Source organism: Lytechinus variegatus, chromosome 2 (assembly GCF_018143015.1).
Source record: "Lytechinus variegatus isolate NC3 chromosome 2, Lvar_3.0, whole genome shotgun sequence".
NCBI lineage: Eukaryota > Metazoa > Echinodermata > Echinoidea > Temnopleuroida > Toxopneustidae > Lytechinus > Lytechinus variegatus.
The window spans coordinates 45,980,047-45,998,700 of record NC_054741.1 but is presented as its reverse complement, the minus strand read 5'-3'; the positions used below and the strand labels follow the sequence as shown (position 1 = coordinate 45,998,700).

Sequence of the window (18,654 nt, the reverse complement as noted above, 5' to 3'; positions counted from 1 at the left end):
AACTAGCCCTCTCTTGTCTCCCGTGGGTCGTCATCAAACAGGTTTTACTGTATGATGTATTTCTTTGTCCTCTGATTTTGGTGTAGACAATGCCTTTTTAAACTAGGTTGCTAATTCAAGTTGCTGGTATGGCGGAATTTATTGCTGATGAAATCCCACCGAACATGAGTGAATTCAAGTTTTGATTCTATTTCATTAGGTATTCATTGCTAGATTCCAAGATCAGCAATGTGCTGAGAACCTGTGACAACCAAGCCATGTTAGCAGCAGTCCAGAGCATCATTCAGAATACCTTGGCCAGTGAAGAAGGCCAGATACAACCTACAAATCTTCAAGGTAATAGTTTGGTTCATCATCAGAAATACACTGACGAATTTATTAATAAGAAAATTCTTTGATAAATCTAGTGATGACATAATAGCTTGTTATAGTCAAGAGCTTCATTCAGGCTACATGTACCTTGGCTAGCAAGGAAGGACGAATACAATCATCAAATCCGGCAGGTGTTTTATAAAGCTTAGGTTCTTTGGTGCCAAGTCAACTGCATAGGGATATATCATTAAGCACAAGAAAGTAAATCATAACTTACAAACAGCTTTATGAAACACCCACCTGTCAGAGTTAGCCTCTCAGTTTAGTATGATATATTCCAGGTCAATCAAGGTAAATGTAATAAACTGAACTACGATAATTGTACCTTCTTTACTTTCAAGCAATATCACAAACTTTGGAGAAACACAAGAAACCACTGAATAGTTTATTTTTTTAGAAATACTTGAATATTATGTATATGTTCCCAGTAAATTTTAGATAAAATTCATGATAACAGCATTGGGGGTAGGGGGGTATGTAAGATTTGGAGAGGACAAAAATGTTTTCCACTGTCATTTGATTGACATATATGAAAAAAAGTGTATTTCCTTTCCCTTACAGGTATTGGATTTGGCGGCTTATGGCGATTCAGCAGTCAGTTTCCACAGGTGAGCAATGTACATGCCTATGTGTATGAAAGTTATATGTTTTGTAAGTTTGACAAGTTTTATTAATGGCATTACATTAAGTATGTTAACTTCAAGTTTACTGTATAGCCCCAGGTAATTGCATGTCAAATTATTTTCTTTTCAGACTTTCATAGCATTTAAAAAGAAAACAGATTTTAGTGTTCCAATATGAAGTGGACATAGGAAATGGAGAAAACTTTGCAAAAGAAAATCCCACAACCAAATTTATTTTCATATTTTACAAAGCAAGACACAAAACTCAGTTTTAAGCTTTAACCACTACAGAAAACGACACCATCATTCATACTTGCCTACATTGCATAAAATGGTTAATGTTAGATATACTTTTCTCAAGCACTGCTGATGATGATCTCCCTTACTAATTCCCATTCATTTTTCAGAAATCTGAGATCCGAGGTACCTCCGACCACTTTGTGAAACTTCTGCAGGCCATGGCCGAGCAGTGCCGTACAGGAGATGACAATGATTGGCTGTCGGTACCCACGCTTGAGTTCTTCTCACTGACCACGCCCTTAGTGGTAGGTAACCTCTCCAACTCCATGTCATCTCTCTGCTCCTCCCACTCTGCGTCCGATGTTGAACAGCTTTCATCGTCCCACAGTGCTCAGCTCTTTGCAGCGCCATCCCAGCGTCTAAGACACTGCTCGGACCACCAAACCATGATGACCTCCACAAGCTTGACCGGGAATGTCCAGGCCAGGCCGCAGCACCGGAGTAGCTTCAAACGGAAGAAGCAGCAGCAGCCTTCCAACAGGTAGCACTGACCTACCATCAGATGTTTGTATTTATTCATATCATTTCCTTATTTAAAGACTTTCACGATATGCTTCTGCACCTAAGACAAATGTTACAATTCTTGTGGAACTGGGATTTCAACAAAATGAAAATTTAAATGAAAATATGTTTATGAAAAAAATTTATTTATAATTGATTATAGTAAGATTGAAACTGCCCGTAGAAGTGGGGATATGGTAGCACTTAAAAGATGCGAAGTTTTATTTTGTAAATGTATCAGAGTCTATGTATTCCGGTGATGAAAGTTGGACGGGACAGTGTGTGTTGAAGCAGAATTTATTCAGTGTATGTGGTACTTATTGAGATTGATTTTGTATTACTTTTACAAACTTTGTTGTAGTCACCAACAGGGATTGTTCCCTTTGTCAAGAATGGTATGCAAGTCGATACTTGATATGTTAGTAAATAGTCTAAAGTAATTGGAATTAGGAATTATAGCAATTGCCGGCCTTGCTCTAAATGAAGACAAATTGTATCCATTTTTTTTCCTTCTATTTTCGCAAGAGAAATTTTCTGAGAGAATCACGTTATCAGGTTTATCTCATTGCATTGGAAATGATATGTTGCAGCCCTATACACAGCAATAATATGATGTAATTTGTCCAGTAATTTTATTTCAGTCACAGGTTCATAGCCACTGCTGAGATTATGGTGCTTATTTAAAAGGTATATTTGGGTTCCATTAATCAAAACGTAGCTATTGAGCATTGTTGTAGTTTGTTAAATCACTCTGCCGAGTATTTGCTTCATTTAATCAGACATACATTTCCACACCATTTGTCCACCCCTCTGTGCTCTCCTTGCCTCACAGTCCATTGCAAATGACACAAAAACCCAACAAAACCAAGGAAATTTAGGTCAATAAACTTTAATTTCATTTAGATTGGGTAGTGACAAAATGAACTAATAATTAGTACAAGGTTAAAAAATCATATTTCATCTAGCCAGATCCAGGCCCCATTTTGTTAGAACCTATGCTATTATTGGAAAACTTTTGCCTGACAAAATTTAAACAAAGAGGTGGTGCTTTGGGAATAGATTGAGCATTATCAGTAGTGCTGATTGTATGATTGATTGCACCATTTCTTATTCGCAATCAATCATACAAATCAACTATATGATCAGTTGCTGTCAAGGTTTGTGTTATTGGGACCCAATTCTTGTTGTCATTTTTGTTTGAATCTTTCATCATATACTGCCCTACATTTCTTTTGCTGCTGTAAATCATGACTGCCTTCCTATCTGATGGAAACAAGGTTTTGTTTGTCAAAGATATGCACATAAATTGATATTTTATTATGTTTATAGGAGAGAGAAAAAAAGAGCCTTTCCATTGTATGATATGATTCCACTACAAGAGTTCTTGGCCCTGTCTTACAAAGAGTTACGATTGATCCAATAAATCTCAAGTATATGGCAATCCATCGATGGCATAATTTTTTCTTTTGGAAATTGCTCAATGTCCTTTGAAAACAAAGATAAGCATACTGAATTGTCAAGAAAACAGTGAATGTATGATTATGTCATTTCCAGAAAATATTTTGAACAAACATGTATTTTAGATGTTGACGATGATGGCTTCCATAGTTGCATTTGGCTGGATCAATCGCAACCCTTTGTAAGACCGGTCCCAGGTCAGTTTATACAGGTAGTTCATGCACCCATCGCATGCAAGACCTATGGCAATTTTAATAGCTTAGGCAGACCAATTTTCACACAATAGCCCTCCAAACCCTATAAGAAGGCAAGTCTTTCATTTGGGGTCATACAACTGTTGGGAAGAAAGCTTTTGCTTCTGGCAGGCATGAGTGATGAGGGATGTGTTGTGATGAGAAAAAAAAATTGCAATTGGTTTGTATGCAAGATCAGCCTCAACAAGAATTGAGATTTTCAACAAATTTCCATACCAAGGACTGAAATCCTTGTCTGGACCGATTATGCTTTCACTCGGGTTTCCACAAAATAGCAAGTCTTTGAAATGTCAGACATGATGTATTTGAAGGCTATGATATCAATGACATGAGCCATCATCACTTAATTTCAAGTTATAGGCCTATTTGATAGGGAATTACACTGTAAGGATTTATAGATGATTTTGTATAGTAGATTGAGAATACTCTATTGACCGTAGGTAAGATAATGAATATTGCTAGCAATCCACGAGGAATTCCTTTATATATCCATGTTCCCTTTCTTTTATTATGTCATCATGCTTTAGATGTTTGGTAGAAACAAATTAGTAAATCAACAGAGAATATAAATGCACTTTACAAACATACCTCCACATTGAGTTTAGTTTCTTTTCTTTCAGAGGAAGAAGCATGAAATATCGTTTTACATACAGTTTGAATGATTTTATTTTCCAGATGAATATGTTTTGTGTACTGTACATGTAGATAACTAGATACAGAAATGCATATTGAGATGAAGTATCCCTCTTTACACTGTTTGCCTAATCCCAGTATGTAGATCTTTTAAAATTGTTGTAAAATACATACTGTAAAAGGATGTAGAAAGAGTATTGTACAAAATGTGAATATATATATTTATGTACAGGGCCATCGCTACTGGTTCAGAAGCTACATTGTACAATTCATTGTATATATATATATGTATATATATATATACTTGTAGAATTGAACATGCAGATGGAGAATGTTAGAATTGAATGAAATGATATTTGTACAACTTGCCAGAACTATATACCTATAATAGTATCATGATGTATTTGAAAAATATTTAATATGAATATATGCTTTGTTAAATATGCAAAACATGTGGATTAGTTGCCTGGGTCTTCTACAATGTGTTCAAGCATTCATGTATTTGTGTATAGATCACTGTGTTTGTAATCTTTTGCACAACTCAACACACGTTTGTTTGATGTCCAGTGCTTCATGTAGCTTGTTCCCCATTGCCAAATCTTCTTCGATATATGACCAGTGATTCAGTCTCATGGTCCATTTGTTTTCTCTTTGATTCATTAAATCATCCCACTTACCACCAACTTTCATGTAATATATCTTTGTTTTAGTAGATATTATTACCAGATATATTTCCACAAAGAGATTACAATTATCACACCTCCATTGTCATTTAAACCGAATTTTGAAAGATAAATATGCAACACAATTATCATAGATTTGCATTATTTTACAGTGCATATTAATGTTATCAATTGTCAGATTTTTACTAGGACATGTTGTAAGGGAAAAATCATTTTGTTTGATTTGATAAAACTAGGTTTCAACATTGAGGCTTAGCAGTCCAGAAAAGTACTCAAACTTTTGTTTTTCAGTAACAATGATAGCACTCTGTTTCCCTAATTCTAATGAAAATCACTACTCTCTCACAAAAGAGATATTTTGTGTACCAGTACCGAATTCCACTGCTTCTTTCTCTTGAAATGAAGCGTCTAAACCATATCAAAAGGATGACGAATCCCATTTCATAAGGCTCAAAACATAGGAGAGGCAAGCAACCATGCTCCATGACCCCAAAATAGGGACCATTAAGATTTTTTACAAAAGAAAAAGAATAATCTGTCCAAAGTTGCAATAAACACGCAATTTTATTCACGAGTCCACCGTTTGATGAGTGGACTCATTAATTCAAAACAGTGAAGTCATGAATAAATTAGCGTGGATAACCACGGAAACGGGCGTCAACTTGGTGCACTTTGACAAAAGCGCGCATCAGCATTGGACATTTCTTAATTTGCGCACTAAATAAGCATAATTTATACAGGAAATCAGCAGAAACCATGGGTTCAACCGATGGTTTTAAAAACCACCTTTGTGAATTTGGGCCTTTATGTCACCGTGTATGAATACTAGGAGAAAAAGAAATGTTGCCGAGTTTTGTCTCGTCTCGTCATAGCTTTCTAGTTTTCAGGAAACCACAATACTGAACTGTCAACTTCATTTTTAATAGAGATGAAAGGTTCTGGTGCCCATATATTGCTTTGCCTAGAGAGCCATAAATGCCGAGAATAGTGTTCCACATACCCAAGATTAACACCTTGGTCACATTTGTTCTACGGCAGCCGTACGGAGAGTCGAATACAGCCGTTTTAACATTTATTTGTACCAGCTACATTTTAGTGGCTGTTTTTGACTCGCCGTACGGCCGCCATAGAGCAAATGTGACCATGGCATAAGAACTAGTTGCCAATTACATCAGGTGATAGACATACTATCACTTGCTCTGTAATCTGATCATTAATGTTATGTTAGACATTCAAATGCTACTTCTGTCAGAAGAATGTGCACCGATGAATGTTGTTTGAACAAAAATGGTTCCATAAAAATGCTGTAATCATCACCATCGTCATCCTCATTTTTCATCATCTTCATCAGCTTCACTTTGGTAAGCTAGATACATGTACATCTAGATCAGCGATGTCCCACCTTCACTTGTTCAAATTATTTGAGTTCTGTTATTTTTTTCAGCAAGTGTGATCAAGACAGTGTTCTTCTTGACTTCCAGTCATCATGACTCGGCCATTGAATGGTAGCTGCCATGTGAATGATGCTTATGATCTAAATGAAGGATTCCATGGAAGTTGCCATTGGATGGTTAAATTACTATACCGGTAGTAGTCTTAGCCTTATGCCCTCGGTGTATAACATCATATTGTTTATTTAAGATCAATCAATCAATAGCCAGGTGATTTTAAGTTTTATATATAGTGGTCATATCCATGTTGTGTTATGTGTTGTTAATTGTACCCAACTTTGTTGACAAAGCTTGTATCAACTGTCCACAGTTCTCTGTTAATTATGATTATGTATGAAATGGCATATATATTTTGTGCTTATTAAATAAAAAACAAACTAAGAATATTTGCCCTATCTTTATTTCAGTAGGCCTATAGTGTGTACTTTCAGGTGGTTTGTTGTAATTGAAAAATCACCTTTGAATTTTTTTTTTCTCTTCGGGGCCCGGTTGCATAAAAGTTAATATTTATGATAACGTTGCCATCCAGTTGTAATTACAATGGTCATGCTGATTAACAGCCAATCAAAATCAATGAATTGATGCAAGTTACCATTGCATAGCAAATTAACAATAATGGTAACTTTTTTGCAATGAAGCCTTGGTATTTTTCCTATCTACACTTCTGGGGGAGGCCCCCTCAGGCACACACCTCTCTTTCAAATACACTGCCAAGTGGCATTCATGAAAAGTAATGTTGCACACTTTATCAAACAGTTCCCCTGGTAACAGTCGGTCACAGGGAGGGGGGGGTTCTTAGCATGATCTAACCAATGTGGTCATGCTTTTTATAATGCACGCAACTTTAAGTGCGACTCTAAGTCATACTTAAATCTTTATAAAATACCCCCTGTTGATAAAATTGCCCTTGATTTCTTATTGAAAACGTGGGTTTTTATTTATAGAAAATAACATTGAATGAAAAGGAGGTGTCTTTGTCATTCCAGTCTCATCTTTAATATACAAAATCCACAAATAATATATTCACATATATACAAACATATGGATAGATTTACACTATAAAATATCGGGAGACTTCATCTGAAATACTCTTAAAGAATACCAGGGGATAACTTCGCTAAACAAATTTGAATAGTATCTTTGGTCATAAGAGAAAAGCTCTCAACTATTATGTACAGTCCTATGTAAAAATATGCTATACAAGAGACTTTATGCATAGCAGTCTCAAAAAATGTGGAGCAAAGTGCAATGAGATACCAGAATAATTATTCCTTGAATACACAATAGAAGAACATCATTTACTTTGGTCCCACATGCATTAACACTGAACTTTTTTCCTCCATAATATGCCCTAAATCTTCATTTGACAGTCAATAAGTTTATGTGTGACAGGAAGACTCTAAACTCTGAAAGATAGAGGTGGGGGCAAGAAAGGAAAGGAAAAATAAACAGACTTAAGTGGCATTTCATAAGTCATAAGTTGTAAGTTACAAATGAAATCATGCATGACTGGTGACATTAAAGGACAAGTCCACCCGAACAAAAACTTGATTTGAATAAAAAGAAAAAAAATCAACAAGCATAACACTGAAAATGTCATCAAAATCGGATGTAAAATAAGAAGGTTATGACATTTCAAAGTTTCACTTCATTTCACAAAACAGTTATATGCACTTCTCGGTCGGTATGCAAATGAGGGAAGTGATGACATCACTCACTATATGAAATATTTTTATTTTCTCATTGTCATGTGAAATGAAGTTTCATTCCTCCCTGAACATGTGGAATTCCATTATTTTAACATTTTGTGCTTCAGGCAAGGAGGTCCTAATCATCAAATTCGTAAAAATTGAAATATTGTATAATTCAAACAATAAAAAACAAAAGAAACAATGAGTGACATCATCAACTCTTTCATTTGGATGTAACTGGCTCGTTTATATAACTACATGTATTTTGTTAAAAATAAGCGAGACTTTGAAATGTCATAACTTTCTTATTTTACATCCGATTTTAATGAAATTTTCAGCATTGTGCTTGTCTGATTTTTCTCTATTGATTCAAATCAAGATTTTTCTGAGGTGGACTTGACCTTTAAAGATCACTAAACCTTTCTCAGCCTGTGTGTCTTGGGGCAGATGGAGGAGTTACCTCAGCCTTACTAGACAACAATATAATGTTACCCATGTGGCCAATTTTACATCCCTATTGGTATGAAGATTACAACTCATTACAGCTTTCAAGAATATTGGTCTCTAATTGTTTCATTTTGTTTCATTTTGTTCAAACTATAGCCCATCTGCTATTCTGCTTTTAACTCTCACAATGCAGTTGCCATGGGAATGTGCTCAAACAGTTCATGCACTTTCAATCAAACGAGAATTAAAAAAATATCTTGTAAGGAAATAATTGAGTACATACAGTCAATCTGCTTTCAGTAGATATATAGCATTAAAACAGAACATGTCTTTGAAAAGTCGTTGAAAGGTATTGGTCATTCTTATTTAAAAAATTTAAGATGTGCAATTGATTCCAGTCAATAACAACATGAGATCACTTACCTGGTATAAGGAATGGGTTTCGATCAAGTTTAATTGATAAGAATCAGTCTAATTCTTCTGATGGGGCCATGTTTCATTAAACTTTGTAATCAACCAAATCAATGTAAAATGCAATCTTGACCAATAAAATTCCATTACCCCCTCGTAACAGAAGCTTGGACTTTTACATTAGTAATCACATTTTAAATAGCAAAAAACTAATTATATGCTTTTTAGTCATTTATTGAAACATCTACCGCATCAAATACTTTTAGATAATACTGAAATCAAAGAAGTGCAAACAACAAAATTCTTAGGTCTTACTATTGATAACAAGCTCACGTGGAATGCTCATATCAACAATATTTGCAAAACTGTGTCACGAAATATTGGAGTCATCAATAAGCTTAAAAACGTTCTTCCAGCACAGGCGCTATCCATGTTGTATTGTGCATTAATCCTACCGTATCTTAATTATGGAATTCTGGCATGGGGTAATGCCTCTCAAACGAGACTAAATAAAGTCTTCCTACTTCAGAAAAAAGTAATGAGAATAATATGCAATATGTCCTTTAGATCTCATACGGATGAATTGTTTCGTCAGAAACGTATCCTTAAAGTCAATGACCTGTACCGCTTGCAACTATTCCAATTCATGTATCAGCTAGATAGAAATAGTGTACCTAATGTCTTACAAAAGAAATTTATGAGAAACAATACTTTACATTCATATAATACGAGACAATCAAACGACTATCACCTACCTAAAAGTAGAACAGTATTTTCTAGCAAAACTATATTTTTCACAGGACCAAAACTCTGGAATTCTCTGGACAGAGAAATGAAAGAGGCAGCTAATCTTAACCGATTTAAATTACTCATCAAAAAATTTCTTCTGAATTCTTATTGATTCAATCATATATTTGTGAACTTCATACTTATCCACGGTAGTATTGATTATTTTAAAGTCAATATTTAATTTTGTATATAGTGTATATACATTTGTGTTACAGTGTTTATATCTATATAATTGTATAGAATTTTGCTGATTATTTTACTCTATTTGTGTCATATTACCCTTGTATAAAGTTTTAATAGGGGGTCGACATTTTACAAGCACTGCTTTTTAGTAGGCCCCTCCACTTTTTTTCTTTTCATTGTACGTTTCAGTCCTGCATGTGTTATGCATTTTTTTCATTGTAAACATGATTTATCACGAAATGTACTTTGATGATTGTGGAATATGAATTTATCAATAAATAAATAAATGAATAAGGTAAATGCTAGTTTTGGTAACGATATCAAAATGAGTTCCTACAGAATCCGATGAAATGACCACCAAAGTGTCTGTTTGTATAAATAAAACGAATGTGCCAAAGGATTCTGGAAGAAATTGTGTAATTGCTGAGAAATCAGCAAGTAAGCACAGGATTCGGGTATGGCGTCGGGCCCGACGCTCTAAGCAATAATTATACATTGTCCAACGTGCGCTTATCTGTGTTGGGGATCTTCGGTGTGAACATTTCTCAGCGTAGATTTCAAGATTTCACAAAGTTCAGTTAATGTAACTGTACCACATCTAGATCCTCGATGATATACTGACAATTAAGCATTGTTTTACAGACTTTCTCATGAAATCAGTGTTTTCTGCAACTACTGGAATTTCTCTTTAAACCAAATGTAATCTCTCCCCCTCTCTCATCATATCAGGATTTCTCCTTTCTTGCTTCACTGCTGCCTTTGTCAAGTTTTTCTAAGATTTCCTCCTTTTCTTGCACTGTCCTGTATAAGGGTACATGTATGAAGGTGGATGGAGAGAGACAGGAAGAGTAAGGTAGTACAGGGATTGGCAAGATAGTTTTGGCATAGGAAGAAGGGGTGGGGAGGGAGGAGCAAGATGGGAAGATTTAGGTTCAGGTATTGGAGGGTAGAGCATAGGAACAAGGGGAAGGAGAAAAATGGTGAGAGAGACGGTAGAGCGAGATGGGAAGAGTGTAGCCAAGGGAGACGAGAAAGAGAGACAGAATTAGTGAGGCAGAGAGTCAGGAAGTGGAGGCATAGGGGAGGGGGTGAGAAAGGAACAGTGGTTGATTGAGGGAGGCAGAAAGAAGAGACAGGAGATATGGGGGGGGGAGCGGAGAAGAGATATTGGGCATACAACAATAGGAAAAGGGGTGAAAAAAAAGAAAGTAGAAAATTGAGAGAAAAAAGGGGGAATAAAGGAAAAAATCAGTTGCAAAAAGCAAGCATTTTAACCCAATACAGGCCTTGAATTTTGATACTTTAGTGCAAGACCACTTTAACACTTTAAGCACTTTTCTATATTACAGCACAAGTTGGGGGGGGAACACATTGAATCTTTAAGGCAAATGAGAGGGGTTCAAGGTTAGTCAACAGAGCTTTAACGGCTAGGGCCTTGGATTAATTCAAGCCCACCCCCCTGTACCCTTCCACCTCAGCTTAACTTTTCAATTCCTATTCTTCTTCCTACCTTCTCATTTGCTCCACCATTTCAGACAGGAGTTCCTCTTGATTCGATGCTTCTAGAGCTTCACTTTCTATCCTTCGCTACAAGAAACAAAAAATATTCCAAGTAAGAATAACGGGCATATACATCTATCAATTCAGCTCGCTTTGAAACAAATACAACAGAACTGTTTTATTTGTCAGGCCAGCTTTATTATTGTGAAACAAGCATAATCAATGTCTAAAAGAAGGAATTACATTATAGTATGACCAAATCAATTTAGTCTATCGATTTTGTATATTGAGGTTAAACCAGAAAAGCAGGAAAGTAAAAAACGCAGACCAAGCACCATCTCTCAGCCTGCCCCACCACTGGCATTTGTTTGTCCGCATTGCAACAGTTAGACTTCCCTGGGGCGGTATTCTGAAAATAGTGTTTGTGTTATCTCTCTGATTTAACACGCCTCTACATACCCCAAAATCGATATTCTGAAAACCGTGTTATGTGTGTGTTATCTCATTTCGTGTAATCTTAAGCTCCTCCCACTCTGCATCTATTTCATCCAATCAAATGCGCTGTTATAAAGGAAAGATCGCGCAAAATTTTCAGGGAAAAAGGAGTGCGCGCGCGGTGACATGAAGCCTGCATTGTGACATCATTATGTCAGCGCATACATAAATGTTGTGTACTTACAATAGGTAAAAGAATGATGAAATTAATGACTACACAATGACACATGACAATGCCTCACATAATCTATCACAAGTTGAAACTAGTAAAGATTTAGGAGTGATAGTCTACACAAAGCTTAGTTTTGAACAGCACTTTCAGTCAAAGATAAATAAAGCCAATAGGCTAATGAATCTAATAAGAACATTTGTCTATCTTCACAAGAACTTTTTACTCAGTATACAAGCATTGATTAGACCTGATTTGGAGTATGCTCATGCAGTGTGGAGTCCATACTTAAAGAAACATATTCAAGCACTAGAAAATGTACAAAGAAGTGCCACTAAGTTGGTAGCTGAAGTAAAGAAACTTCCATACGAACAAAGATTCAACTAAAACTTCCTACATTAGCATATCGTCGTGCGCGAGGAGATATGATCGAAACATACAAGTTATTTCACAGGTATGACCAGGAGGTAGTGCTAGATTTGGGTCAAGTGCATGGGCCTACTAGAGGTCATGATAAAAAATTGTACATTCCGAGGTCAGTAACTGAGAAACTTAAGAATTCATTTTACATAAGAATGAGGAGACCTTGGAATAGTCTAGGTAATGAAATAGTAAATGCACCCAATGTCCACAGCTTCGAGAATGGACTGGACAAGTATTGGAGATGTGAACCAGTGAAGTACAAGTTTGACGCTGACCTACAATATAGAGTCTTAGACTGCCTTCAGAAGCATCCATAAGTATTCATAAGTATAAATTTCACACTCTAAACAAAAAAAAATTCAACTCTATAGCTAATTCAACCCTCAATTTAAAAATATACCCTCCCCTAAACCTAACATAAAACCCTATTGCAACCCTAACCCTACTACCCTATATCTTTAAAAAAATAAAACCCGGAGCAACTGTCATATCTCCAATACACCTGGCAACTACCTACAGTAAGCAGAGGCATTCAAAAACAAACCTGGGCCCCGTCTTACAAAGAGTTGGAATTGATCCAATCAACCACAACTATGGAATGCCAGCAATGTCAACATCTGAAATGCATGTTTATTCAAAATATTTTCTAGATATGATGTATATTCATAAATTCATCATCCTTTTGAAGATTCAGTGTGATTCTCTTTGTTTACTAAGGAGATTATAAATAATTTCTTGGAGACAAAATTATGGTATGGATGGATTTCCATACATTTTTTAGATTGATTGGATCAATCGTAACTCTTCGTAAGACAGGGTCCTGAAGACAATTAAATTCACTATTGAATTCATTAAGAAAGCACCATACTCACACAAGCAGCCTCCAAAGTGTTGAATTTTGGGCGTTTAGTTACAGGTGCTTTTAGATTCCAAGCCTTGTCAAGTATCCTATACAGAAATTAAAAATTTGTGTCCACAATAGAATTACCATGGAATTGTGCAATGATATCGGTTGCCTTGGATAATTGCATCTTTCTCAACATTGAGGAATACAAGACTAGTATACTTGCTCAAGTCAAGTATTTTGGACCACATAAATTTGTTTAACTTTGGAGAAATTTACTAACAAATGGTATGTTATACAAGATTTGCATGAATTTGTCCCATAAAAAATATGTCGACTTTTGACTGGAAGGTCAGCATATGCAAGTTTATCTGTACTTAATTTTAATGAGAAAGAGTGAAAATCTTTAGGTCTAAATTACCTTCATATACATAATTCTGAAGAAAAAAAAGAAGAGATATAAGAAAGATTATGAAAAACATGTAATTCTCACAGCTTTGTACAAGATTAGGAGTGTTGAAATGATTTCATTTTTACATCCTTACCTCTTTTTTAGCCTATTTAGAATGCCTTGTACATCAACATAAGCCACAGAATTTGTCTCCGATAAAACAGACCTATAGGTGTAATAAAAATTTCAAAATTTGAAGCCATGTCTACCCTGATAATAAGTTGATTTGAATACAAAGAGTCCAGTGCATGCTCTTGATATTTTCTGTTGTTCATCCAAATGAATACACAATAGTTTTTCCCTTGTCACTGAGTTTGAAAAGAAAACGGTGATGGGCATAGCACAGGTGGCATGCAAACAAAGAAGCCAATGATTTTTACACTCACTTTGTATTTCACTTTAATGAAATTTCAAATATTCAAATTCTGGTATACTACCAAGCATCCCAGAGTATAAGCCAACTGAGAAGGGAGTGCACATGTGACTTTTGTATTTGTGATTGTTTGAAGTACATGTACTATTATTTTGAAGGTTTATTTGCACTTGATTTTGAAGTAAGAGATGATGATTTTTTTTGGGGGGGAGGGGGGCAAGAGGTTGGGATGAAGCTTGTAGAAGATTTCCAGAGGGGCATTGTCCTGTATTGTTCATTGTCGATTATACATGTACGCGTATTGATGTAAAAGCATTATGACGTCACCGACATTTGCACAATACGCTGCCAAAGTAATCGGTGATGCCGGATTAAAGTCTTGGAATTTGGAACTAAATATACTGGCTTGGACTTGATTATTAAGTGTATGTGTTGGTGACATAGTGCCAAGTAATTCATACGAACACATAACAGGCATTTGTTATAGATTTAATAATAGAGAAGCTCTAAATTGATTCACAATAAGCATGGTTGATAAATAAAAATATTTTGTTTGTGTAACATGTTTTAAAATACAATAATCAATAATTCAAAACATTTTAAAAACAATTTGAAACCCTTAAAAAAAAACTTTATATGGATTATAACAATCCTGACAGAAGTTTCAGTAATGATGGTTTTACATTTTAACATTAAAAAGGAGCCAAAGCATATCTCACAGCATTGGTGGAATAATGAAATGTCATATGATTATTTTAAAAGAAAAGATGTGTGTATGACAATTAATCACAATCCTAAGACATAAGTGAACCTTAAAAGAATATAACAATAATAATAAAAGCTAAATTTATAAAGCGCTTTCTGCCTGAGGATACAAAACGCTGCTATTATTAACCCGGCTTTAGCTTGAGCTATCATCACCGGCGCTCAGTGCATGCAAGGAAGTACTCCTGCCGGGTACCCATTCACCTCACCTGGGTTGAATGCAGCACAGTGTGGATAAATTTCTTGCTGAAGGAAAACACGCCATGGCTAGGATTCGAACCCATGACCCTCTATTTCAAAGGCTAGAGTCAGAACCACTAGACCACAACGCACCCACCATATACAGATTTCACAAGCACAATGACTTTAATTCAAGTGTTGGTGCCTGTTCCCAATACTCACACGATGGCACTATCGATTGTTTGAACAAGCAATGCCTGAGATGATTTACTAATGGGTTTCCAACGTGAGAAGGTTCTTGCAGATACTGTTCGTTCCTTGAACATATCACCTGATTGCAAAACAAATTCATCAAAAATAAGATTAATGTTGATAACAACAATTACGATAATAAAAACATTCTCTTTTCATAATAATGAAATGGTACCAACTTGTTACACTTTCACTTGTGAGGGTGCAAGCTTTATCACACCTTCATCATAGGTGGCGAAGTCGCTGGTGCAACACGTACAACATAAATTGCTTTTTTTTTAAAAGGTAAAAACCTCATGGCAACAATAAATTGAATGTGAAGAGTAATTTCTAATAATTCCTGGCTGCAAGACTGTATGTTGTTTTGATCCATTGTGACTCTCATTCTATGTACTGAGCTAAATTTCATATATCTGATCACATGATAATCTCACGGTGATGAATTCACAGCTGGGATTTGCGTTTTGGGATGAGGTTTTTAATAGTGTTATGGGACTCACCTTCTTTTAGCACTTTCTTCTTTTTGGGTTTAGAAATCTATTAAATGGAAAACATAATAAAACAACGCAAATAAAATCTTGAATGTATATGCATCGTTCATAAACAAAATTAAACACTTATAGAGTATTCATTTACATTTAAAAATATAATAGTGAATCATTCCTGTTGAATCTTGAACATGATTGTTAAGACTAGTTCACAGTTCCATCTTGTGCATGATCATCAGAAGGTCATTTGAACTAAAATGGCATGATGGTTTAATATTCAATGAGATAAGCACCCACTTTGATGTCTTGATTATTCAATATTACATCCACTGGAAAGCAACAATGTGTACATACATATAAGTTACTGGTTGGCCAAGCACATGTACATTGTAATGGCACCAAACCAATGCATTCAATGCCTTCATCAAATGTTCATTGATGTGCTATTCTAGTTCTGCATCCAGCTATGAAATGCATATTTACATAATATCTTGCTTTGAAATTTGAAATGGAAGGGTCATTTCAACAATCTTGCCCATGAGGTAACTACGAACTGGTCTACTACATGTATTAACTGATATGAACGATTTGTTCCAGCATACTACACAACTGTTGCTAATCTTCATTGCTCAAAGTGACAATCTTAACATAATCATATCTTCCTCAAAATCTGAAGAATACACGTAAAGTCATCGAACCTGGCAAAACAATATTTGGTGTTTACAAGATCAGTGTTGCATTAGAATGCAACTCGTAGCTTGAAAACCGAATGCTGATTAACAAAAAATGATACCAATTTTTAGGAAAGTGTCAAGTGATATCTGTCCCAGCACAAGCACCCACTTTAAGTTTGTTGTTCAGGCTGGTGTAAAAATTGGTCAAACACCAAATAAAACACTGTCAACACATAACTTGAAATCACTCATTGTCACCAAGTTTCCCTTTTTGCATTTCAGCGTTTTTGAAACCATATTTTGGTAGAGCTTGAAGAGATACCTCCCTAACCCAAATTTGGTGGTAAACGGTCCATGGGGTCTTGAGATATGACCTCATGAATACATTGATTTCAATGGGGCTAATATCTAAGACCCCCATAGACAGATTCCCACCTTCTTCTGTGTTGAATTCCTCTGTTTACCTGAGAACTGCAAGCGCAAGCCTTAATTGCAGTACACCAATGTGGAGGTATTTCATCATGCTCTACAAAAATATGGTTTCAAAAACGTTGAAATGCAAAAAAAAGTTTGTGACGTAATCATTTTTGTACTCTATAGCACACTATGTTTATACCTGACTAAGACTTGCAGCTGTTTTAACAATGGGGCTGTCACTGCGGATACTGGAGCTTGAAATCTTCCGTTGCTTGGATTTCTTCTTGCTTGTAGTTGACGTTCTCACTGACATGTTGACTGCTTTATCTCTCAGATATTAAGAAAATAAAACCCTCTAGCCTAGGAAATTTTCATCAATAGAAAGAGTAAAGAGAAGCAATTTTAGAAAGTTCCATGAAAATTGGTTAAAAACTAAGGAAAATAATTTGGAAAAACTAAATTCAATATCCATGACAATCCCAATTTCGGAAATGTTAACATTTTTAAAAATATTTTTTTAGTTTCTCCTCCTAGGCCTACACAGCCATGGGATTTTAAATTGAGTCGTTAAATAGAAAGGTGAATTTGTGACATTTGCTTGTAGGATGGGGGGTCGGGTGTCCGGACACTTTACAATTTTGAAGCTTTCTTTTTGTCTTTAGATTACACTGTTCTCTATAATATTTTCTGACATTTTGTACTAAAAATTGATGAAACTTTGCTTGTATTTTTTTCCAAATTAATTTCTAAAATTGATCGTCCGGACACACAACCTGTCCGGACACACAACAACTGGGTACCGGTAGGCGCACTTGTTCACTGCTACCACCCTGCCTGTGGGGAATCTAGAGGTAGGACTATGGTATGCCAATGTTGTACAGAGCACACACTTTAAAAAAATCATTAAAATATCACTTTTGTGACCAAAATTACTAATTTCCATACAGTTGAAATTTTTCATTAGTAATTGGGAATAAAAATGTTTTCATTCACCAGAGCGCTCAAAAACTTGAATTTTGGGCATATATTTGTGTACGCCCTCTATTGGTGGAAAGTAATATGGCAAGAAAATTTTCATTTTTTGATCTCTATTTTTAATTAAGAAAAAATGATTTAAAGAATCAAATTTAAATAAAAGCCAAGTTGTATGAATAATAGATGTAATGGAAACTGTCAGTGTAAAAAATCAAGCATTTATCCCAAAGAAAAAGAGAAAATAAGCCAAACATTGCCACCCTTATTTTGCCACACATGGAGATATAACTGAGAACAAGGTTATATTATAACCTTGTTCATTGAATGAGTGGGTAGGCGGTACTAGTTCGATAGTCGTGACAAACATATTAAATTTTCCACTAAATTCCAGCTTAGCCTTTGCTGGAGAAAATACTTACCGTATTCTTTATACCCCCTTGTCTTGGAATTTGATGCTTGTAATGTTCCACGTAAAAAAAACAGTGAATTGACTCTTCGATTTTAAAAACCGAGGCGATGAAAGTGGGACTACGATAACGACAGTGGACTTGAGACTGATACACTGGGCACGAATCTGGCCGGGCACGAATCTGGCCGGAGCCGGAGGAGCTAGCTAGCTAGAGCTCGAGACCGGAAGAGGCGCTCGATCTCGAGAAGAGTAATAATGTCAATAATGTCAATCAAAGTCAAGACTCTTTGGATTCTACAGGTCCCTGCACTCATTGTTTCAAAATGAAAAAAGAAAAAGATCGATTGAGAGAAGACCTCAAAGTTCAGAGATCACTTACTAGCCTGACCATGAGCGAAAATGAGAGTCTTCACAGGCAGATGGGGGAGTCTACCAGAGAAATC

The 18,654-nt window shown here is 35.6% G+C and overlaps 2 protein-coding genes across 3 annotated transcripts in view; one reads left to right on the top strand and one right to left on the bottom strand.

Moving 5' to 3' along the window:
• LOC121408157 (neurofibromin-like) overlaps window positions 1–5,876 on the top strand; it is an 83,492-nt gene extending 77,616 nt beyond the window's left edge. For both annotated transcript variants that reach the window (XM_041599504.1, XM_041599503.1), the window contains exons 55-57: window positions 200–336; window positions 934–980; window positions 1,403–5,876. In XM_041599504.1, coding sequence (XP_041455438.1) covers window positions 200–336; window positions 934–980; window positions 1,403–1,780 — 562 coding nt within the window. In that variant the 3' untranslated portion in view covers window positions 1,781–5,876. The remainder of the gene's footprint in view (window positions 1–199; window positions 337–933; window positions 981–1,402) is intronic.
• A 4,541-nt stretch (window positions 5,877–10,417) lies between these two features.
• Window positions 10,418–18,375, bottom strand: LOC121408156. Its single transcript, XM_041599501.1, has 8 exons — window positions 18,222–18,375; window positions 17,027–17,187; window positions 15,749–15,785; window positions 15,219–15,327; window positions 13,773–13,844; window positions 13,256–13,331; window positions 11,307–11,383; window positions 10,418–10,597 (listed from the first exon to the last, which is right to left on the bottom strand). Exons 2-8 carry the CDS (start codon window positions 17,138–17,140, stop codon window positions 10,522–10,524), a joined length of 561 nt encoding a protein of 186 aa, XP_041455435.1. The 5' UTR covers window positions 17,141–17,187; window positions 18,222–18,375; the 3' UTR covers window positions 10,418–10,521.
• Window positions 18,376–18,654: the final 279 nt, after the last annotated feature.

What these genes read in the sequence shown, in the direction of transcription:
- LOC121408156 (XM_041599501.1), bottom strand. Translation starts at nt 17,140, where the DNA reads ATGTCAGTGAGAACGTCAACTACAAGCAAGAAGAAATCCAAGCAACGG. An exon ending in ACAATCGATAGTGCCATCGT is followed by an intron (nt 13,845 to 15,218) that starts GTGAGTATTGGG and finishes TTACACCTATAG; the next exon opens with GTCTGTTTTATCGGAGACAA. An exon ending in ACACTTTGGAGGCTGCTTGT is followed by an intron (nt 11,384 to 13,255) that starts GTGAGTATGGTG and finishes TGTTTCTTGTAG; the next exon opens with CGAAGGATAGAAAGTGAAGC.